The following is a 22679-nucleotide window of genomic DNA, read 5'->3' as shown; positions in this document are numbered from 1 at the left end:
TCTCTACTCTCTACTCTCTACTGAGTACTCTACTCTACAACAATGATGTCAACCCCAGCACCTTGAAACTCGGATCCGATCGCCCTAGAAAACTTGAACGCCAATGACGATTATCTGGTCGACCGAACCGTTTTCAATCGTCTCCAGTTACGAACCCAAATCAAAACCAAGGACTTGACAAGGTCAAGGAGAGATGGACAGGGGTTTGAATCAACTGCCGAGACTTAAGAGACAATACCCGTTTTAGTTTTAACGGACTTGGTTTGTGAGGCAATCAATGCAAGTCATTTTAGTGCATGGATAGGTACCTAGGAGTGCTCTGGTGTTGTAAAATAAGGCTGTTTGTGTACCTATGTTAGTGAAACACTGAGCTATGAAGCCTTGAATTATGCAATTTATTATACCCATTTGAACTATCCAAGTTAAAGAAAGGTATTGCTCTTTGATACCAGTTTGTTAACATGAATTGTTTACTGGTGAGGCCATCTGTCTCATACCCCGCCAATGGATGCTGGCTGGATGCTATCTCATTCACTATTGCCCCGCGACGCGTCTAACTAAGCACGTTCAACACCTACACATCAAGAGTCACCATCTTTAATACAACAAAAATGGTTGACACAACCGGTGACCAAGATCGAGAGGTAATTCATGATGCTGTAATTGTTGAGCTTCAGCTAACATCAAAACAGCGTCTCAAGGCTGCCTTGTGGTACGCCGTCGGTCAAATTGTCGATGAAGAGTCTCTCAATCGCAACCGCAACGCCACACCGCAATTCATCGGTGCACTCACAGAACTCGTCTGGACACAAATTGGTAGGTCACCATTATTCTTAGCTCAGAAAGTAAGAGGATACTGGCTAACTGCGATCAGAGAATGTGGCCACGGATCTGGAGAGCTTCAGCAACCACGCAGGACGCTCAACAGTGACAACAGACGACGTGTTGCTTCTGGCTAGAAAGAACCCTGATTTGCATCAAATCATGAAGGAATTCGTCGATCAGGCCAAGGCTGAGAAAGGAACCACCAAGGGCAGAGGAGGTGCAAGCAAACGTTAGGCGAATTGAAATACATGGGCATCAATGGAGTCTGGCGCAACAGGAACAATGAATTAGCGAGTTGCACTCGCAAAGATGAATACACAGCAACCAAATTCAGTCATCGGTATTCTACATTCGTGTGTTGTCTATATATTTCCATCTAACTCAGACCTTGATGGATGACTGCCCCGAGTACTTCTCCCGATATTCAGATAACATATTCAACGTGACACCAGAACCACCACAAACCACAAATACCACATTCTTCTTACTCCATTCCTCATCAGACAAACCCTCGCCAAGGACCGTTCTCAAGTCTCCTCGGTAAGCAATTGCCAAAGCCGCACCGCACGCTACCTCAACCAGCTGGCGTGCATCATCGGCGAAGCGCACAGCACTTATAGCAGCATCAGCATCAGACACCACGAGACTCTTCATCGTCCCTGTTGGATGCTGACTCCACTTCCATGTCTGTTCAGAAACTCTCGTAGCGCCGAGAGATGTCGCGATCGATGTCATCTCGGGCAGCGTTACGTGTTCGCCTGCTATGACACTTGCGTTGAGACTATCGGCCCCCTCCGTCTCAACGGCTAGAACCGCTGGCTTTTCGCCTAGCCATGGACGACTCTCAACGCCTTGCATCAAACCGTTGATCAAACCGCCTCCGCCAACGCTGCAGACGATACCATCAACGCGTCCCTCGACCTGATCCCGGATCTCATCCACCATAGTCGCTGCTCCGTCCCAGACCCGAGGATGGTCAAACGGCGGGACATAAACAGCCGTGGGGTCCTTCGCCACCAGCTCTTCACGCATATACTTATCGCACTCGGCCCAATTCTTGCCTTTTTGATGCACCTCTACTCCAAGATCAAGAAGCTTGCCCTTCATAAGCGGGCTGATGATGGTCGGCATAACAATCGTAGCTTTTTGACCTAGCGAGATGGCAGAAGTTGCGCACGCCAAGCCAGCGTTGCCACCGGAAGAGCAGTAGAAGTGAACAGGGCCCGTGGCCGCTGCGGCAGCTTGGGTCATAAGGTTACCGATTCCACGAGACTTGAATGATCCTGAAGGCTGTAGATTTTCATATTTGAGGAAGACATTACTGAAAGACTGTTAATCGGCCTGCTCAAAATAGGGAGGTTGTGTAGCGTACCATCCTGTAAGACGAGATAATTGAGGATTCGGAAGACACGGCGTCTTGATCCATGGTAATTTGGCGTCAGAGTCTAGAGATCCCATTATGAGTATTTTTATGTGAGGAAGAGTCGAGGTATTTGAGAGAGCTGGAGGTTGTATCTGGGGACGCTGGGAACGTATATATTGCCGCTCTTAACTCCGAAGATCGGCCAAATTGCGCCCTACTACGATTGTAGAAGGTTCTTTAATTCAGGAGCTAGAAACCAAATATACAATAACTGAGAGATGAGTCAAAAGAGTTAGCTCAGATGGATGAGATGCTAAGTTGTAATATGGTCTTTTATAAGTACGTCAAATATGAACCCTGGCAATATTTTCAATTAGGTTTGAGTGGCATTTCCAATCAAAGTTACCCTATGCTGATGCTGATGTTTGGGGTAAACCGAGTTGAACGTTGGACCCTTAAAAGAAACCCCATGTATCTCCATAGATTCATTTACACGAACTGTATCCACTTGATAACCGAAAGGCGCAAAAGTGACTACATCTCATTCTTCAAATCAGTTCCAGAACCACAAGTTGTATATAATGACCACAAGATCTGAGTTAGATTCAACAGTTGTAAGCGAACTTCAACACTGGATGATATCACTCCCAATGTTGATTGACTTTCTGTTGATAAGAACTAGAGGAAAAGAATGATCTCCTTCTGCAGTTCTTTCATCTCAACTGGTTCAACCATGGTAGACATGCTGTATCTCCAGTTCCACGATATGTCAACGAACTTGTATACTGGCGACTCTATTCTCCTTTTTGAATTCTACAAAGACCAAGACAAGAGTTGGAAAGCCGAGGGAAGATTTCCGAGTCCCAAGGAATTTATGAATCTTAGGAAAATCTTAGGCAGGATTGCAGCAGACTCGGTGGACTTTTGAAGCTGGGAGAGAAGTTGAGATGCCTAGACAAAATATATGATATCTTTCCGCATCGCAAAACATTACAGTGAATCACAGTCGCATCTTCCGGAATATAAATAGGATCCTTTCCACCCACTCCTCCTCTTCACATCCCTTCCCCCTACACATCCTTTCCCTCTACACCAACCATCACCATGGCAGATGAAGAACCTCCACAGAAGCGCTGCAAGCTGCAGATCGAAGCGCCCTTGCCGAAAGACTTCAAAGAATACGGGATCCCAACAAATCAATTCGTTTGGGGGCCTCACGAAGAGAGCCGTCCAGAACCTTCGTTTGACGATGACGAGACAGCCAGGCCTCCTTCTATCCCTGGTCCTTATCTCACGACTCCAAGAAAGAAGCCCAAACTTTCTCTCGCACCTCGCGGTCGCACCAATACGAAGCCTCGTCCCCTAGCTGGACGTCAAACTCGACCCAAACCCTCGCGCAGAAACAAGACGAAGCCTCCTAAGAAACGCGGCCTGCTTGATCTTCCCGGTGAGATTCGAGAGGAGATTTATCGCGGCCTCCTTGTATCCCACAAGCCCATTCCTGTATACGACGGTTGGAAGAGGGTCTATCAGCGGGAGAAACCTGGCCTGGATATCAGCATTCTCATGGTCTGCAAGAAGGTTTTCGATGAAGCCATCGGTGTGCTCTACGGCGAAAACACCTTTCTCTACCGCCTTCGCGATAAGCCTACTCAATCCCATGTCATCACCAAAGTTCACGAACTGGCCAGAAGCAACGCCTATGTCCCAGAGCTCGGCCCCAGAGAGACTTACACCACCGTGTTTGGTGACGAAGACGTCCGCGCAAGAGCAGTCCATGAAGCTGGGACTATCGATTTCAAGAAGTATGCCTATCTATTCCGCTACATCACCTTGCAGGCCGACCACAACCGATACGAATCCTACACCATGCAGTTCATGGCTGATGCTATCAAGATGTTTGCCCAGGAACCTGGTAAGACCAACATCCACACACTGACGATCATCATGAGTCCGCAGTACAAACACGGCAACTTCACCTTTGTCAACTGGTTCGATTCAAAATCAGAGATCATCATGGCGCTCAAGGCCGTATGCTGCGAGATCATTCGTATCAAGATCTGGAACAAACATCTTAACGACAATATCGGCCTCCCCTCTTCTCTGATACTGCTGCGCGCCCATCAGCTACGATTCGTGAAACAGCTCAGGTACCAGAAGATCCAAGATAAGAAATCCCAGGGAAAAGGAGTCAAGGGCAAGAAAAGATCGCGCAGGCCCGACATCTGGAAGGGAGATAAGAAAATGAGATGGCTTCGATACAAGCGACTTGGAGAGATCCACAAAAGGTTGGACGGACTTCAAGCTTCTGTAGAAAAAGCCTGCAAAAAACATCTCCAGCCACATGTTATGCGAATGGGCGATCGCGGGGATGTATCGGAAGACGAAGACGAAGACGACGGAGAAAACTGGGAAGCTATTTTCCACAACGTGCTGACAGAGGACAACTCGGCGGCAGAGGACGCAGACGATGAATCAAGCGAAGACAATGACTCCGAGTACGAGGAGTAAGTTGGGGGGTTGAGGCAACTCTGGGCTGAATTATGCATTTCATTTGAGACAGGCGTTCACGGGAGCGAGAAACATGGATGGGATGATGGTGATGATAATTAGGGGCGTTTATCGAAGGTTTGGACGAATGCGGGATCGCTTGATTTGCTCAGCACGTAACTCAGGACTCGATATGCTTAATCAACTATTGCTTTCGGGGTATTTTCGTCGCCTATTTTATCTTGTAACTCGACTACGTGATGGTTCTTATGTCGTAGATATCTTGATCCTCTCCACCTCGAGTGTCTCAGTGTCGACTAACACCAACTCTTTCGTTTGCGAGAAGGATGGGACGGTGATTAGTCTCACTGACTGACCCTCAGGCCCATGAATGACCTTGGTTGAGAACTGCGGTTGGTTGCCGACAAAATAGAGATGAGGGCAGGTCTGCATAACGAATGGATCGTCATCTTGGAATGGATAGCTCCCTAGATAGTATGTTAGGTAAAGATATCAGTGGTTGCGTAGGCGTGCACTTACATAGTGTATCAGGTGCGGTCGGGGCACAGCATCGCCATCTGCACATAGCCTCCATCATACCAAGACGGTCATCGCTGCCCACGTACTTGAAAACATCGTCGACGTTTTGACCACCGGTACCCAGGACGCGCCATCCTTCGAGCTCAGCTTCCCAAGGGTTTGTAACGGTATCGAACCAGGCTGGTTGGTCGTCTGAGGCAGCTGGGTCGCGAGTGTAAGCTCGTGCGGCAGGAAACATTGCCGGATGCACAGGCTGCTGCGGGTAACTAGCGTTCGCAGGATCCTGGGCACCCGGAAGCATTGTAACGGGGATAGAGGGGAGGAGCTCAGCGACAAAAGAATCAAAGAGTTGAGAAGGAAGAGGGTTATAGGCACTGGCGTCGTAACCATACTTCTTCTGGCCCTTCTTTTCTGGGAGCGCTTCATCTGCAGCGGCAGGTTTGCGGTCTGTTGTTGAGATCGAGTTTCCAGCGATGATAAGACGGCTGATGTGTGAGATGTCGATTTGATTTGATGAGGCCAGGGCTTCACCAAGCAGATACTCAAGAAGCAGATCAAGCTCAAGAGCGTAGGAAGCGTCAGTGCCCGAGAAAGATAATCCAGACACAATGGCAATCTTCTTGTTGCCCTTCTTCTTTTCCGAGGCGTCTGTCATCTCTTCATCTTCATTCTCCGTCTTGTCCTTGTCCGCAGCAGGCTTTGAGAGGCTCCAACGTTCCGGTTGAGGAGGTAGGTCGGGGAATTTGATATCGATGACTTCGAGTTCTCCGTTGGCATTTTCGGTGCCCACAACCCCGATAATGCACCCTGTCACAAGGTTTATTGTCTTGAGCAGGTCACCAACCAGTCTGATACGACCCGACTCGTCCTCTAGCATAACCTGATCATCTTCGGAGAAGTATTTGGGTGTCGAGATGGGAGCGGAGATCCAGCGCTATGCATTCGAGTTAGCGCTTCATGAATTAGGAGTAGATGAGGGGAGACGTCGTACGTCCTTGGACACGTCCTCCAGAATATTCGGCTTAAGGGGCATCTCCATATATACGGTGCCTGTCACCCAGCATAGCTCTCCCTGACGGACATCGAGCACCCGTTCAACCCTTTGGGCTTCCTCATCACCAATAGTAGTGCCATTCCATGCCGCGGCGGCTACTTGATCGACAGCTGGCTTAATCTTTGTAAGACGCAGGAAGTACATGTCTCCATACTGTTGCTTGTAGGAACGTTGCTTGTCGAGGACGAAGGATTGCAGGGGTTTATAGGTGGAAGCACTCCGGGAAGGAACTTCGTGGGCAGCATCACTGTAGTTTTCTTGATTAGATTGTCGTCGTAACGAATAATGAGCAATCGGTAGAACTTACGATGGCTTCTGCAAGAGACTGCCCTCGACCTCTTCGAGGGTCACCATATTGGAGAGTGCCGAGATATAGGAACAGAATGGAGGATACGAGCTTCAGGGTTGGAACAAGCTGATTCATTCGAGCCTCATTGACTAGTTATAAATGTGTTGGTGAAACGTCTCGATATTGTGCAATTGGCTTGATCTGTCGTCTCGTCTAGTGCAGGAAAAGGCGTGGAGAAGCTCTGGTCCGCGACTAGACGCGTTCTGGCGTAAAGTGGCTAGGCAACGGATAAGGGACCGATAGCGGTTCCTGTTAGGGAATGACGTGCTGGATCTTGGGCGGTGAGCCCACTAAAGGGAGTACCCTCAAGTGTTGAACTTGGAGGGGTCATCCAGCTTCCCGTCCATCGTGATACTGGAGGACAGCCAAGCCCGTCCCAGCTTCAAATAGAACTAGATATTTGATATCTTGAAAGCAACACAAGTGTGTCACAAAAAATACAATGCCATAACTAAATCATATACATACACGGTAAAATATAGAATCGTTGGAAAGGTTGGACCCCACTGGAATCTGATGTTTATCGGACCCCGCCATGTACCGGTCGAGACGGCATTCTACTGTAGTACGGTAGGTACTATTAGTAGTCTGTAGAGGGGGAGGGAAATCTCTGACGCACCATCTCATCCAATTATATAACTTCATACTTTTGATAAACCAGACTACTTAAAGAACTATTCTCTTCGCAAACTTCTCTTTGATTCTTCATACTTGACCGGTCTCTCGTCTGTTCTGTCACAAAACATCTCAACGTCATCACTTCCTGCGCTCATCATGGCTCCTCCCAAAGCTCCTCGTGTTGAGGTCAACAACCTCTCATACACGTTCCCCGACTACTCAACTGGCATCAAGAACATCACCCTTGACCTTCCTCCGCGATCCCGTACTCTTCTCATTGGTGCCAACGGTGCTGGTAAGACGACCCTGCTTCGTCTCCTCGCTGGCAAGCGTCTTGCACCTAGCGATACCATCTCGATCTGTGGAGTTGATCCTTTCAAGGAGGGTCTTGAGGGCGTCACTTATCTCGGTCTCGAATGGGTTCTAAACCCTATTGTCCGAACTGACATTGGTGTGAATGAGTTGCTCCGTTCGGTTGGTGGCGATGCCTACCCTGATCGTCGAGATGAGCTTGTGGCCATGCTCGATGTCGACACCAACTGGCGCATGCACGCTGTCTCCGACGGTGAGCGCCGCCGTGTCCAGCTTGCCATGGGTCTCGTGCGGCCCTGGACTGTTCTGCTTCTCGACGAGATCACCGTCGACCTCGACGTTCTAAGCCGTGCCGAGTTCCTTGCCTGGCTCAAGCATGAGACGGAGATCCGAGAGTGCACCATCGTCTACGCTACCCATATCTTGGACAACCTTGCTGGTTGGCCCACTCACCTCGCCCATATGCACCTTGGTACTGTCAAGGAGTGGGATGAGGCTGACAAGATGCTTGCTACCATCGACGGAACTGTCGGTCACTCTGGCAACAGTCGTCTTGGAGAGCTCGTACTGAGCTGGCTTCGAGATGACCTGAAGGAAAGAGGACCACGAAGCGGTGCTAACCGCGGCCCCGAAGGCAAGACTTACGGCTTCGGAGGAATCCAGATTGGTGGCTATGGCGACGAGTCCAAGCAGCGTCAAGCATAAGTACCGCCTACACGTCTTTATTTGAGGAACCTCTATCGATGCATTCTTAACAATGTACTCTGGTTTTATTTTATTCTTTAGTTGGAGTTTGGCAAGATCGGTGGCACTCAACTGCATTGTTTCTTTTTTGGCGTGGTCAGTAGGAAAAGGAAGAGGGAAGTGATATTTGGCACTCACCCATGGCGTTCGATTCGATGGGAAACAGTCCTCAACCCTGTATTCTACGGCGTTTGATCTTCTTCAACAGTTTATGCATGACAATGAGCGCGGAATCTGGTTCTTGAATGTGCTTCTTATAGCATTGTTGATACCCTGCATTCCAACCAAGGGGGATTAGACTTTGGTCACTTCAACCGGACAAGTCTTACGAATTTAGTTAGACACAAAACGATGGTATATCAACCCCAGTCTCATGTCTCATCATTGCGTCGCGGTTGGTCTCGTGCTTCCCTCGCCGTCTATCAATTTTCTCAAAATCGTCATTGTGTTCTTCAGGAGGTCTGTGATACCAGCGAGCTCCTTTGCGCTAAGTTCCTCCAATACCTTGATGCGATAGTCCTGCCATGAAATACGGATCCCGCCAGAACTTGCCAGCTGTCCAAGACTGCTTTGTGTCGGTGGTCCCTCGTGTCTGACACGCAGGGGTGTGTCACTGTTGATCTCAGCATTCTCGAGACTCTGAATACACCGAGTGCTCTGTAAGCACAGGAGCGGCGAGTATGATAGTGAGAATAGTGATGTAAGAGTTTGGGATGTATCCACAACATTCACGTATGAAGAGAGTTTTGGGACAAGGCTTCTTGGGACCAAGCAACCTTGTGCGTTTGGGTCGCTGTCGGTGAAGGCCTTGCCTCTCCAAAAGCAGTTACACATGTCCATAAGATACCCGTTGAAAAGGCTCACAAAAACCCTATTATATGATGCCGAGTCAATACGGTTGCTTCCGTCGCGCTTTGGTTTTGTTAACATGGCCATCTCGAATCCTTTCTTATACGAGGCGAGGATGGCACAAATACGCGATACAATGGCGACAGAACTGCTAAAAAAGAGTATGTAGATGAGATGAGACGGCGGCAGCTCAATTCGAATGTAATGCTTCAAGGTTTCGTGGCTGACGAGTCGAGAGTTTTGCTCATAAAAGTCAAGGATGGCAGAGCGTGCTGAGACCGAGGTGGATGTTTGGGCGATGCTAAGAGCCAGAGGGTTGACGTGCCGGATCAAGTCTGTAATAGCATCACTAGCATTATCCGGTATAGCTTCACTGGATTCAAGAACGACCATCCAGTGATGGAGGAGATGCTTGTATAAGTTGAGGACCGCCAGTTGGGATTCAGGGGTATTGTCCAATGTGGCATCCTCGAGAGGCTTGAGGATGTGTTGGTATAGTTCTGGCGGGAGTTAGTCATACAAGCGGAATGAGAGTGATCAAGACGAACTTTGGAAATCAATTAGTGGGGAATAAGAAAAGATAGTGAACATCGAATCGCGGTGTTGAGAGCTGTCCCAGAGTGGAAGAAACCCAGCAAAGAAGTCGAGCAGGACGGGAGGTAAGGTCTGCAGGCCGTCAGTGTCAAATTAGAGGAAATTATAGAAACAAGCAGACCTTGGTCGAGATGACATAGTCTCGGAGAATATCTAATAGCTCAAAGAAAGTGGCTTCATCCGCATCGCCATCTTTTACATCCTGAAGAGCTGAGCTGAGCCAATTTGCTATTCTTTGGTCAGACTCCATGCTTGGTCGCAGAACCATGAGCTTTTGTAGCAATGGATCTGCTAAGACAGCAACTAGCTGATTGGGCAGTTCTAGCTTGTCGAGATTCTTGACGAAGCCAACTGCATTTTCGATTTCCTCAAGTGTGACGGCGTCCTGATAGTGTCAGTAAAGATTCGTCCTTAATCGCTCTGGTATTCACAAACCTCCGTTACATGAGACGTGTGTACAAGCGGAATGGTCTTGTTTCGGGCACCACGACCAATAGGACGATGAACACGGAAACCATCTCTTGGTTTAGATATGCCTTCTTGTGACTTATAAAAGTGTGCCTCTTGAATCTCGTCTAACCTATCTCGCCATTGCGGATCGGGATGCTAGCAACATGTTAGTAAGAGAATCTTCGATCACTATTCGATGCATACCTTGAAGGATAACGCTTTGCCACGAACAACCTCTCCCACAATAACCTCTGGGTAATAGTCTTTGAAGACTCTTAGAAGACCAATCAAAGAAGGATCGTTTCCTGTTTGTCTTGAGAGGTTAAGCCTGGACTATGTAAGTCAGTAGTAAGGATAACGATGGCTGATACTCACAAAGCCTGAATTCTAAAAGGTCGAACGTGCTTGCGCCGTGTGATAAGAGCAAGAAGATGACTCAAATTGGGACTGAGACGCATTAGCACAAAGCCTGTCATTGGGAAGATTGGGCTTACCGAGTGGCTGCAGTATTAAGGAGATTGAACAGAACAGGGTACGCCTGAGAGAGCACCTGTGGTGACTCTAAAGTGTGGTGTACTGTAATAAGCCACTTGATGAGAGCCGCCTGCAGTGTCAGAGACGGCTTAAGCGTCCCGTGACCAAGACAAGAGACGACACGAAGCACAGAACCTCGAGAGACAGCTTCAACGGGGTAGAGGTTTCTGATGATAGCAGCCTGGCTTGCTTGGTCCAGATGATTTGGTGTTGTAACGAGGTTGATGAGACTGTCGAGAGTCTCGGGTAAGAGACCCCATTCATAAGAAAGAGAGGTAAGGTTGGCGATGGTAGGCTTAACACTGGACGCGCGTGTTTTGGCTGGTATTTTGGCCGCTGTGTATGTCGTGAGTATGGAACATGTATTTTGTCATGACAAACCAAACTCACATTCAATAACATCACCCACGAGGAGACGAAGCTCTTCCTGGCCCGCCGAGGCGGGATCGATGTCTGTTTCCATGCGTTGCTTGTGTGAAACTGGCTATCTCGTTTTGATGCTTGATGTATAAACGTCACTTAGAGAGGGCAAGGATGTATAGTACGGGCTCCGGAGCCGAGCGGCAGCTATCGGGGTTTAGGTTGTGTGGTAATTGTTGCTGTGAATGAGTGGGACGCGTCGGCCCAAAGAGGCGCGTTTTCGGTTTTCGGTTTTCGGGGGAAGGTGGACCTCATAGGTCGGGGTGGGGCCTATATACAGCTTCCGTCTGTCACTGTCTGTGCTGTGCCTACTATTGATCCCAGCTTTACATTACAGACTATCTTCTAAAACGTACGATAATAATACCTATTATAGCAGCAGTGGAGATTGGAATATAAGACTCCGAGTAGAGCTTGTGAGTATTGCGATAACCAATCCGTCTTTCTCGGCTTGCCGTAATCTGTTGGCAGGTAACTTGGTCGAGATACAGGTGTCTACAGCTTACAGGTAGGCACACCCAGGTAGCTGCCCGGCTACAGTACCTTCCATAGTATTGTTTCTAGATGGATACTAGCAATGCCGTGAGACGTTGGACAAACGAAAGCTGCCGGAGCTTAATCTAACCTTGAGCCATTTTTGTTACAGTAGTCATTATGCTGTATACTAAAACTACCTACAACCCTGGGCCTAAAGATGGTACTATCGTTATTAGTTCAACTATCTTGGCGATTAGGATTTCATTGGTAGGTACCCGACCATTCGAGATGTTCTATCCAATGCGACTACCTAGACCAGTAAGGATGCCCGGGCTTCGGCAGTGCTGCCCTCTGACGATCATTTGGCCGCGGCATCAGCACCTACTCTACTACGTACTAGTACGGCAATGTAAATACCTGATTTGAGTTTCATTTTGCATCGTTTGGGGGCTTGTTGACGCTATAAACTGGTAATCGCGGGCCGTTCCTGCCGTAAAGCTTACTCTACAGTTTCTAACGCTCTTACCTACCTACTTACCTACCAACAAAGATAGTACGCGGGCACGAAGTACTCAAGGGAAGGTACGAGTATGAATCGTTCCGTAGTGCCTTCCGTCCAAATCCTCGGGCATGATTGTTGAAAAAGAGGTTAACAACATTCTCTTTCCTTTCTCTTAACATGTCAAGTCGCCTCATCCTCCTCATGTCTCATCTTTCTTCCTCCGTTGGAGCCATGGCTACTACGACACTAGGTATCCCTTGACTTGGGCTCTTTGTACCCGATATCGATAGGCTTACCAGAGCCGTGGCTGACACTTGGGTTCGCTTCCAACAAACATACCCTACTACGTAACCCAGGAAAAGACATCTCCATGGCAGTACAGCGGTCAAACTTCCCCTCCGCCCTATGTATGTATACGACTACTACCGCGAATCTATCAATGCAACACTTTTGGAGCCGCCCACGCGCGCATGAGCACGGTCTTGTTATACCCTGATCCATCAGACTGAGCACAGATCCTTACCAACAAACTATCTACATGCCCGCATTACTCAAGAATGCCTCCAACACGCCAGCATGAACGATTGACCAATCCCTTCTGCTGAATATCCCTACTTGGCTGTTGTTCGGCGAGGTCCAGGACCGGAATAGTTGAGTAAAGCCAGCGGTCATCAAGGGACATACGGATACGTCTTCGTTTCTTGGTCGCTCACCTACCTCCCTTTCCAAAACACGTTGCGTAGCGTCTGTGAACCGCGCTGCAAACAACGAATGTGCCATCCTATGTCACTACATACCTATGGTACATCACTATTCTGCAACCAAATCTCCCGTTTACCGACGTGCATCTTCGTGTCACCACCAAGCAGCCTTGAGCAGGCGCAGTTCAAACCCACCGTCACCGTGTTACCGATCCTCGCCTTCGGCAACCCCAATTTGTCGATTGAATCCCACACGAATGAGATGCTCTCCATGCCACGAGTCCATGACCACCAACTGATCTAGGCCAAGGCCGATATTTTTGGTCGGGTAACCCTGCTCGATCTATCCTGGCAACTGGAGAGGTCACTGTGTAGCCCTGGCGCTTCATGGCGGCTGATTGCAGATAGCAATTCATGTCGCAGCCTTCGTCCCATCAACCCCACACTCATTTAAACCCTCCTCCCAGTGCTTTGGATGGCTGACCGACTGCGCAGGACCCCAGCAGGCGCCCTAGGTCATCGTCGTCACGAACCCGCATTTATAGATCATTGATTTGCTTATCTTCCACCTGTTCGGGCTCAAATGAATAGGCAGTCTATTTCTCTCCTTTGTCCCTTTCCCTGCCTACCTGGCTTGACTCAAAATCCGGCTTATATGAGTTTCGAAACCGTCGACTGGTCCCTACCGTTGCACAACCTGCCTCGCCAATAACGACAATCAGATATAAATCTCTTGAACTGCAGACAAACTGAACTATCGCCTACGGTTCTTCGTCACTCTCTTTGTCATCAGTTGCAAGCACCCTTTGAAAGCTGATTCATGCCTAAGGGGGTTGGGTGCTTGTGGATACCGCACACTTAACCGGGATAGACACAAGCAACAGTCCAAACGGCCATGTAATTGCACTGCTGTTGATATTTCATACGCCTGTAAACAATGTCAGATCCCCAAAATCAAAGCTCACTGGCTACTTTGTTATGGGACCACCAGAACCTGATCCCTCTACAGAAGAACCTTGTGGACGGGGATTTGGTTCTACTATTAACTCCTGCTGTGGTTCCCCTGGATCCAGCTCTTCCCAGTTCAACTGATCCTTTTCAGCCTCTTGGCAAAGCATTGGAGCAGTCATATCCCTTCATCAGACACGTTCCATATACCAAAAACTCCGGCATCACTGGTACACATGTGGCATTTATCAAGAAAGCGCGAACTATCATCTTCGTGCTCAGTGTGTTCTCATCTGATGAGGGTACTTTTCAACTAGAACTCACCGATATGGTTCGAGAAGTATGTGAGGAGCGCCCTTTTGTTCTAGTGGCATGCTGTGAAGTCTCTCAGGACAGGGCCCGAGAGTACGAGTTTCAGACTGTAGTGCAGTGTTCGGGATATTTCGTGTCCGATTTGCAGGCGGTCGCCGCTGTTTTGACCACGGAACTATCAACGACTGCCGCTAAGTCAATGTCCAGCGACCTTCCTCCTTCACCCAGTTGGTCACTTGTTGGATGGGACTTTAATACAGATCTTCCCGAGATACATACCTTGTGGGAGGCATCTTTCCCCTCCAAGTTCCGTCTGGATCGTGCAGCTCTTGGTTCCGCCCTGAAACGCGATGGGTATGCGATGCACTATATCGTCCGGGAACCTCAGAATGGGAAGGTTATTGGATTCTGCGCTACGTTTACGACATACATAGATAACAGCGCCGATCGCTTGATTGGATCAATAGCAGCCATCATTGTTCACGAGAACTATCAGGGTCAAGGCATCGGTCGTATGCTTCACAATGAAGTTGTGAGCAAACTCAGCAAAATTCGAGGAGTCAGCATTATACAAATCGGTAGCACATTTCCAAGACTGTTTTATGGGTTGCCAGCTCATGTGACCAATACGGAATGGTTCGAGAAACAAGGATGGAAGTTGAAGGAGTCTACTAAGCCTGGTCATGGTCGACTTGTTCTAGATTGGCTCTTGAAATTCGCCGATACTCCGATGCCTGATTTAGCTTCAGCCGGTTTGACATTCAGATCCTGCCAGCTCTCTGATTACCAGCAGGTCATAGATATTGCGACTAAAGAGTCACAGAGGAGATTTGGGTTCGGATGGTATGACCAATATGCCAGAACTATGGACAGTTCCTATATTAATGACGTTGTTGTTGGTCTTGAGGGAGACAACTTGGTCGCGGCAGCAATCACTTACTTCCCCAACAATGGGAGCCCCTGCGGTGCAGATATCCCATGGCCGGCTGCAATAGGACAAGGAATTGGGGGTGTTTCGTGTATCTGCATCAAAGGTAAGTTGCTAGGTTCGTGATGAATTGTACTAATTATCCACCAGATGAAGATCCTGACATGGTCAATCGTCGAGACTCAGTAGCAACTAGACTGCTTCTTGCTTGTCGTCAGACTCTGAGCGAAAGAGGGATGGTGGGGATGTTTGTTGACGGCAGTAGGCATGATGAGAACGTGTTGCAGTCTTTAGGTAAGGAAAACCCGGTCCCCTTGCCTGCGTTTTCTCACCCCAAGCTTTTCCAGGGTTCAGCAAATGGGCGGAGTATAAAGAGGTATGGCGTAAAGTCTAAGCATGAAGATGCTCTTCTATCTACGTCAGGAGCTATGAATAAGCGCGACCGGCAACCTCATCCAGAACGTAGGTGTGGGAGAGATGCTGGGAGAGCTGCGATCCAGGTACTGGTCAAGAAGGATGTCAAACAAATTCGAACCGGAACCGGAACCTTCGAGTACAACTTCGCAGGCAATTCTTTTTCGATGTTGTCTGAAAACCCTGGTTGCCTAAACACTGAATCGACATCTTCGCCCCGTATGGCAATGGATTATCTCATTATTTTCACTCTGCATCACACATGCTCATCACCAAGATTCGCATCTAGCTAACCCCTCCGCGAACTGCACATGTTCTGCTTTACCTTGGACGCTGTGCTTTTTTATGGGTTTAATTAGCTCATCGGAAAGCGGAAATCCGAGATACAACCCCGGAAAACCAGATGACATGCACTAAATGGCCATACTGGAGAGCAGCAGATATCTTGATTTTGCTATGAGACTTCCTGTTTGGCCAAGGAAAGAATGCTCGCCATACTGATCGATCACAGTGGCCAAGAAGGAACAAGAAGAATCCCGGGATGTGCTACTGATACTGATCATCAACACGGAACTTCGTTCGAGTAAAGCGACTCTAGACCCATACTGTGATAATCGCTTTGGAAAGCTACGTGGCTGACAAGGATGTCTAGCGTCGGCTCCAGTCTGTAGTAGATTCACCATGGACGAGAATTCACCGGCCGTCTTGCTTCCCACATACGATATATCACACTTGACCCGATAGGTATCAAGCCTACTACTATACGCACTGCTCATACATGTTGAATATACCAGTCATATTGCGGGAAGGCCTTGTATTGATCACTTGCTCTCAATCAGCTACTGTCTAGCTTACGGGGGAGCGGTATCACCAAAATCACCAAGTCTGGGCAGCTTGCTATATTTCTATTACTACCCCAAGTGGTTCCTCACACAGAGGATCCTCTACTATTGGCTTTGCTGCTTATGTTACCTCCAAGCTGGACGTTGTTTGTCTGATAAAGGTGCCGCAATCAGTTAAATGAGTCTTTTTGTGTACCCACATTATAATGCAGAGGGCAAAGTATCCTACCTATGTACAGTACCAAGCAGGTGAAGGATTTATGATTCTTGCTTTGTTTGGCTCCTTCATCCGCGCATGCCATACTTGTGTAACTATCACCTTTGGTAGATCTTCTCACCATATACCATTCTAGGCCGTCAGCCACACCATGCAGTTGTGCAGCAATGTGGTTTAAGGCAATGGGATGCGCCAATGAGCCAAACAAAATCCGGCAATGGAACATACAAGTCTTAGTGAACTCCGCAATCATTACACAACAGCTTCTCAACCACGCGACGTCGCACAAAACGACACGGAAACAACATTGCATTGCATCGGCTGACCAGGTCGGATGAGTTTTAGCCATGGGTCCATGATCACATGTAGACTTTTAAAAATGTGATTTGGACTTAAGAAATTTCCTGGTTAATGCATACTATGCGGGAATGCCAAGCTGGGATAACCACCATATGTTGATGCCTTCTCGCAGAGTAAAACTGGTCTACTTTGAGTAACGCATAGCTCAAGGGTATATATAACACAAATAGATCCATCAGCAGAAACGGAAGAAACAAACATACTTGGAAACAGGGATATGAAGACAAAAATCAAGGTTAGACCCAAAAACAAGAACTTTTGATAACACCCCCAGGATACCCTTACGTAGATGGACGCCTCCCACCTTTTCAAATGACATGATGAATTTCCTTCTAGTAGTACAACTCCTTTCTTGCCTTTTCCACATCCCATTCATTATCGCATTGCTTAGGCCCATTTGGAAAAGTCAACAGTGTCGGTGTGTGTGTCCTGTCCGTGTGATGTCCCGATTTCAGTGTCATTGGTCGTGGTGGAGGACGATAACATTGAAGATCGGTGCGAGGTCTGCTCACTTGTACTGGTGAAAAAGGTGGCTACGCTTGTGCGACGGAGGCTAGTGAAACTATCGCGGACGGTACTTGCCGGACGCGACGAAGTCGCATCACTCTGCGGTAGAAGCTGCTGCTGCTGCTGATGGACTGGGGTCGTGCCCCCTAGAGAAGAGCTCTGCGAGGCTGAAGGTGTGACTTGCCCCGATTTAGAAGGCATATATTTCTCTCGGAGTCTCTTGATGGCACGTAGACGACTCCTCCAGGAGCTGACGTGCTCACCACCTTCGCGATTTGCCCAGACATGGGAAAACACGGAGGCATTGAGGGCTAACAAGCGGATCAAGCCTGGTAGGGCTTTGAGCGACACGATCTTCATCTCCGAGGCCGGCGATATCTCAGGGAAGCCGGGTTTGCTTAGAACTTGTACGCGATAAAAGGGCTGGCTATGCTCTGAAGTTTCTCTAGCAGCAATAAACGAGGCCCTGGACGCTGGCGTGATGACAATATGAACGAAGTTGAAGTCGCCTGGGAACGTGTCGAACTTGAAAGGCAAGCCCGAGTCGTTGAATACGATGTTGACAAAATCATTTCCAATGTGTCGTTTCTTCATAGTGCACCGCGGGTCATGATCCATGTTCGTAGGCATCTGTGTCGTGACATGAAATACGATTTCTGTGACACGGTCCCGCCAGCAGAAAGTGTACTGGCCGTCTGTATCGAATTCCCGATCCAATCCATGAGTGTTAAAGGTTGCTCCTTTAAGCTTCGTCAGAGTTCCAAGATTATTGAGAAACTCCATGTAATCACTGCTGCCAGAGACGTTGCCAAGAATCTCAACCTCGTCGGTCTGCCCTTCCCCTATGTAGATCACGCCAACTTTGTGACCGTCAACGGTTGAGCTTCGATCAAACACACGAATAGCCCTGTCAACAGTGTCATCTTCAGGAAGCGGTATAGGTCGTGCTAGATCATTGCCTTGCGGGATGGACGACATGAGTTGTACCATGATGTGGCTGGGTAAGATGGTGTTGGTCGAAACCTGTCCCTCTCTGCTAATGTCGACATAGTTGGGGGTTTGATGTGGCGGTGGTGGATCGAATGTCTCTCGAATCGTGAATGCAGAGGTGCCTGAAGGTTGTCTTTTGACAATCTGAGCCCAGCCTGTCGTTGTTGCTTGCCGTACAGTAACGATGCTGTATCCGACTAACCAACGCTTCTTAAGAATCTCGCCAAATCGATCAGACGTGAAGAGGGGATCTTGAGAAGACTCTTCCACATCGGCATATGTATACCTTTGCATAAAATCGATTGAGGTGAGTGCTTGTTCATTATCGGTGCTGCCATCCTCGACTTCATTATAAATGTTCCTGACAAGCCAGCCAACTAAGTTGGCGCGATCAGGCAGTTTCAATGCCAGGAACCAAAAGAGAATGACGTGATATGCCAGTGCATAAACATATTGGGGTAGATCATCTGTTGCGCTTGGGTGTACAGCGTCCGAGATACTCGCTGATGAGGCAGCTGGCGTCGGTGGCTCACTCGCATGGCTGTTTCTGTTGGAGCCTTTTCTGTCCCTCACCGACTGTAGATAGCGAATGCATATACCAAACACAATCTTGTACTCCTCTTCTCGGAAATTTACATATACGTGGTGCAGACGGCTGAGGCAGGCCAGAAACTCGAGAATATGAATCGAAACGTGGGGTTGTGTGATGATGGTAGACATCTTAGTCAACAGCTGAACCAGTGATTTGCTTGTTGAGAGCGGCAGCTCGTGACAACATATAGACAACGCGTGGATGCAGCATTTGGCACTTCGTTCCCAGGTGGCAATGCCATGCACGAAGGTTTTGACAATCTCGTCCTCGTCTCCTTTCTGGAAGTGATCGTGGTAACTCAGTATCATGGTCAGACTGTGGAAAAGACAAATCGCCACATCAGCCCGCCGCAAGCCGGACGCGTTGGGCGGCTCTTGAAACGAGTTGGTTCTGACCTGCTCACAGATAAGTCTTCGAAGCTCTTGTATCTGCGGAATGGCGTCCCTAAAGATGGCGTGATTGCTCAGCTGCGACGGCAGATGGACAAGGGCAAAACTGTAAACCTCCCAATCGCTGCCATGAAGAAGGCCCAAGACCGCCTCTAGCCAGGTAGCAATGTCGAGGGCGACAGTCCTAGCGTCGCATGCTTGTTTTTCGGTCGTTTCTTTTGTTTCCAATTCTTCGGAGTCCTCCCGTGTTTGCTCGCCTTCCGTCTCATGACGGTGGGAGACTAGAACGGGGCTGAAAACGCCTGTGACAGATTCAGGGAGAGCCTCAGGGTCAGGGAGACTCCAAAGCTGGTGATATCTGGCCGGATTACCGGCACTCCCCATCAAGCCACTCCCAGCAGCAACACTGGCAGATCGCATCGGCATACCCCTTTCACCTTGACTAAACGAAACACCACGAGCAGACCTGGACGACCCGCCATGCTCATTCCGTAGTAGTCGGATAGACTGTGCAGTTTCTTCGGCCTGCTTCTTCGCGCGGGTTTCCGGTGTTCGACACAAGGTCGGGGCAACGAAATTAGTTTCGAGGGTCTTTGTAATAAAGACACGGTTAGCCCAGTCAGCACGAAGTCTGAACAAAAGTTTCATAGCCGTCAATCGAGCATCGACTTCACATTGACTCGATTTAACAATGTTGATCAGCGCATGATATAACCTCAGAGACTTCTCAGTGTCGAAGTCCATAGTTTGGACGAACATCTTGACATAGCCTTTGGCTACCACGTTTGAGGGAGATTGTTGCGGCATGTGGTCGTCGGAGATAGCTTGCGCGAATGGATTGGGAGATGTCGATGATGAAATCGGCGACTTTAGTCGATCACCAATTACTATGCTCCGCAAGGCATCAATGATGTAGTCGAATAGTTCCATGTCACAGGACACTACAACAGGGACCATGAGCGACATTATGCCCTCAAGGACGATAACGTCACTTTCTTCGGCAACATCTTGAAGGACACTCTTGGCCAGCTGTGGAATGAAGCTTTCTTCGGGATCATCGCCCACTAGATCTACGACTTCATAAGCGTCCATAATCGTTTCCAATGCCCGAAGTCTGATCTGAGATGACCGATCTCTGTTGCCGAAGAAGCCTTTGAGAACCAAGGCCAGATTCTCTTCCCATTGGAGATCTGAGGGCGAGCAGCATCGGAATTGTTGAAAGTAGTTCAGAACTGAAGACGCGGTCTCGTCGGGAAGAAACTGATGAACTTCGGTGAGGAACGAAACGACACTTCCCCGCGGAACAAACAAATCAGATTTTTGATTGATGAGAATATCGAGCCTCTTAATAAGAGTAATGAGTTCACGGCTCAGCCCTCCTTCGGGTTTGTCGTCTCTGACAGGGCTACGAAGACCGTCGGATTCATGGAGTCCTGGAATGGCGCGTCGGGAGCAAGTTGCGGCAGCCTCCAGGATAACTGACCAGTCTTCGTCGACTATCAGACGATGCATGTTTCCATCTCCATCGTCAAACAGAGCATTCAAAAGCTGGAGAATGGCAGTCAAGGTTTTGATAGAGGTGCCGGTCCTTGCGATAATAGCGAGTCCGTCGGCCAACAACGCGAAGGGGACACTTGGATAACCATTCTCTGGGTTCTTGGAAAGGACTTTCTGCAGTACAGCCAGAGCTCCACGTATCTCCCTATTCACGTCCTTCTCCTTGGCACCATCCGAAGGGCTATTTCGCAAAATGTCCAGTAGGATACGGATGGTCGCCTGTCCGTTGTGACTCTTGAAGAGATTTGAGAGCGTGTTCCATGCATCCTTCTGGAGGCCCCCTACCATGCAATATATAGAGCCGAGGACTTGAACGCAACCTTTTAGTTTGTCCTCCGGGATAGACCCAAATGTTACAATAGCATCAATGACTGCTATGCTTGACCTGAGGTCGTCTTCCACGCTAGTACTCATGCAAATTGCTAGTAGTCGGTCAATCAATCCCGATACAGCCGATGCGTCTGCATTGTTGAAGCTGAATTTGATAACGTCGACGAGAAAGCCGAAAAGCTGAGCCAGGTTCTTTTCCTCGCCCGAAGCTACGATACGATTTCGAGATGGACCCTTTGAGCTCTTGGACGCTTTCCTCCTAGCCACGCGCACTGCATTGTAAGACTCCCAAAGCCAGTTGGTTAGCAGGGGAATGAGCTCGTAATCAAAACCTGTCAAGACACGGCCCCGTCGAGTGAGGTGCACAAGAGCAGCCAATTGTAAATGAAAATCTTCAGGGTTCGCAGGAGCTGACAGCGTCGTGAAATACTCTTGACGCTCGAGATCGGAAGAAGCGTCGTGCTTCACGCATTCTGTCAAAAGCTCCCAACCGGCAGTCCGTGCCGAGGCAGGCTTTGCGGGATCGATGAGGTCCTTTGCAGCATACCAAATATCCAGAACAGGATTTAGGGGGTATTCAGCAATTGCATATCTCAGCGAATTGGCGGCGGCAATGCGTTCATTGGGAGAACCGTTTTTCAAAAGCTCGAAAGATTCCATATGACTGGTAGATAGCCCATGAGGTGGGTTCGACGAAGCTGCCGGGGGAGCATGGACGAACTCAGCAGTCGGCACGGCGGTCGTAGACGAAGGCGATGCTATTGACGGCGACGACTTGGAGAGCTTGGAACTTGTTAGACCCCGCAGAACATGGGCAAGACCACCCTGCCGGGACGTATCTGGGGATGATGGACCATCTCCTGGCTGCGGTGACATGTGCTCGTGTGGATTTTCGTTGGGGTCTGAGTGACTAAGTGAGGCTAGACGGCGCAGCATGTTAGCAAAGGAACTGAAGCCTGCACACTGAAGGCTGCGTCATCGGTAAGGCAGGACAGGTCGGTCGATATGAAGCAGGAAGGCAATGGATCAAATAGACAGGTGACAAGAATTTGACTGGTAGGCACACAAAGTAGCGAAGAGCTCAGATGTTGAACAAGGCGGTTAGACGAGACAGAGCAGAGTGAATGTCTTATATCGTATCGTATTGTATCGTGAGTAGGCAGGTAGTGTGGGTGCGTGCGACAAACGGAACGGCGTCTCGGATGTAGTGTGCAGATGCAAGTAGGTACGAGATGGACGGACGGTGCGGGCGAGTCTCACCAGCGAAACATGTACTACCTAGGCCTAAGATGGGCCTGTGAGAGGTTGTCGATGTGAGCGGTTTGAGGCGTGTTCATTAAATGATCAGTAGAAGTGGATTGCGAGAATCGATAGCACAGCGTGAGAGAGGATATGTCCGGTCGATGTCAAATCAGGAAAACGAGTGTGACAATGATGATAGCGATAAGTAAGTTGAGCCAGGTCCAATCCA

The 22679-nt window shown here is 48.8% G+C and overlaps 8 protein-coding genes across 8 annotated transcripts; 4 read left to right on the top strand and 4 right to left on the bottom strand.

Annotated features, from left to right (window-relative positions):
* Nucleotides 1–611: 611 nt before the first annotated feature.
* Nucleotides 612–1059, top strand: FIESC28_11593 (uncharacterized protein; the record flags this gene model as incomplete). The annotated part of the gene is made up of 3 exons (XM_031165713.1): nucleotides 612–644; nucleotides 693–816; nucleotides 875–1059. 3 exons carry the CDS (start codon nucleotides 612–614, stop codon nucleotides 1057–1059), a joined length of 342 nt encoding a protein of 113 aa, XP_031010235.1.
* Nucleotides 1060–1206: 147 nt separating this feature from the next.
* Nucleotides 1207–2283, bottom strand: FIESC28_11592 (uncharacterized protein; the record flags this gene model as incomplete). Its single annotated transcript, XM_031165712.1, has 2 exons — nucleotides 1207–2146; nucleotides 2198–2283. 2 exons carry the CDS (start codon nucleotides 2281–2283, stop codon nucleotides 1207–1209), a joined length of 1026 nt encoding a protein of 341 aa, XP_031010234.1.
* Nucleotides 2284–3292: 1009 nt separating this feature from the next.
* Nucleotides 3293–4699, top strand: FIESC28_11591 (uncharacterized protein; the record flags this gene model as incomplete). Its single annotated transcript, XM_031165711.1, has 1 exon — nucleotides 3293–4699. One exon carries the CDS (start codon nucleotides 3293–3295, stop codon nucleotides 4697–4699), a length of 1407 nt encoding a protein of 468 aa, XP_031010233.1.
* A 246-nt stretch (nucleotides 4700–4945) lies between these two features.
* On the bottom strand, nucleotides 4946–6626 carry FIESC28_11590 (uncharacterized protein; the record flags this gene model as incomplete). Its single annotated transcript, XM_031165710.1, has 4 exons — nucleotides 4946–5166; nucleotides 5219–6152; nucleotides 6210–6519; nucleotides 6580–6626. The coding sequence occupies 4 exons, from the start codon at nucleotides 6624–6626 to the stop codon at nucleotides 4946–4948; spliced, it is 1512 nt and encodes a 503-aa protein (XP_031010232.1).
* A 769-nt stretch (nucleotides 6627–7395) lies between these two features.
* FIESC28_11589 (uncharacterized protein) lies at nucleotides 7396–8256 on the top strand (the record flags this gene model as incomplete). Its single annotated transcript, XM_031165709.1, has 1 exon — nucleotides 7396–8256. The coding sequence occupies one exon, from the start codon at nucleotides 7396–7398 to the stop codon at nucleotides 8254–8256; it is 861 nt and encodes a 286-aa protein (XP_031010231.1).
* Nucleotides 8257–8676: 420 nt separating this feature from the next.
* FIESC28_11588 (uncharacterized protein) lies at nucleotides 8677–11185 on the bottom strand (the record flags this gene model as incomplete). Its single annotated transcript, XM_031165708.1, has 8 exons — nucleotides 8677–9644; nucleotides 9693–9810; nucleotides 9860–10123; nucleotides 10174–10344; nucleotides 10393–10516; nucleotides 10564–10635; nucleotides 10683–11058; nucleotides 11113–11185. The coding sequence occupies 8 exons, from the start codon at nucleotides 11183–11185 to the stop codon at nucleotides 8677–8679; spliced, it is 2166 nt and encodes a 721-aa protein (XP_031010230.1).
* A 2574-nt stretch (nucleotides 11186–13759) lies between these two features.
* On the top strand, nucleotides 13760–15717 carry FIESC28_11587 (uncharacterized protein; the record flags this gene model as incomplete). Its single annotated transcript, XM_031165707.1, has 3 exons — nucleotides 13760–14110; nucleotides 14162–15116; nucleotides 15161–15717. 3 exons carry the CDS (start codon nucleotides 13760–13762, stop codon nucleotides 15715–15717), a joined length of 1863 nt encoding a protein of 620 aa, XP_031010229.1.
* Nucleotides 15718–17230: 1513 nt separating this feature from the next.
* FIESC28_11586 (uncharacterized protein) lies at nucleotides 17231–22144 on the bottom strand (the record flags this gene model as incomplete). The annotated part of the gene is made up of 1 exon (XM_031165706.1): nucleotides 17231–22144. The coding sequence occupies one exon, from the start codon at nucleotides 22142–22144 to the stop codon at nucleotides 17231–17233; it is 4914 nt and encodes a 1637-aa protein (XP_031010228.1).
* Between the last annotated feature and the right edge of the window lie 535 nt (nucleotides 22145–22679).

Source organism: Fusarium coffeatum (assembly GCF_003316985.1).
Source record: "Fusarium coffeatum strain FIESC_28 chromosome Unknown BRIP53273_contig_435, whole genome shotgun sequence".
Lineage (NCBI taxonomy): Eukaryota > Fungi > Ascomycota > Sordariomycetes > Hypocreales > Nectriaceae > Fusarium > Fusarium coffeatum.
This window is presented reverse-complemented; position numbering and strand designations above follow the sequence as displayed.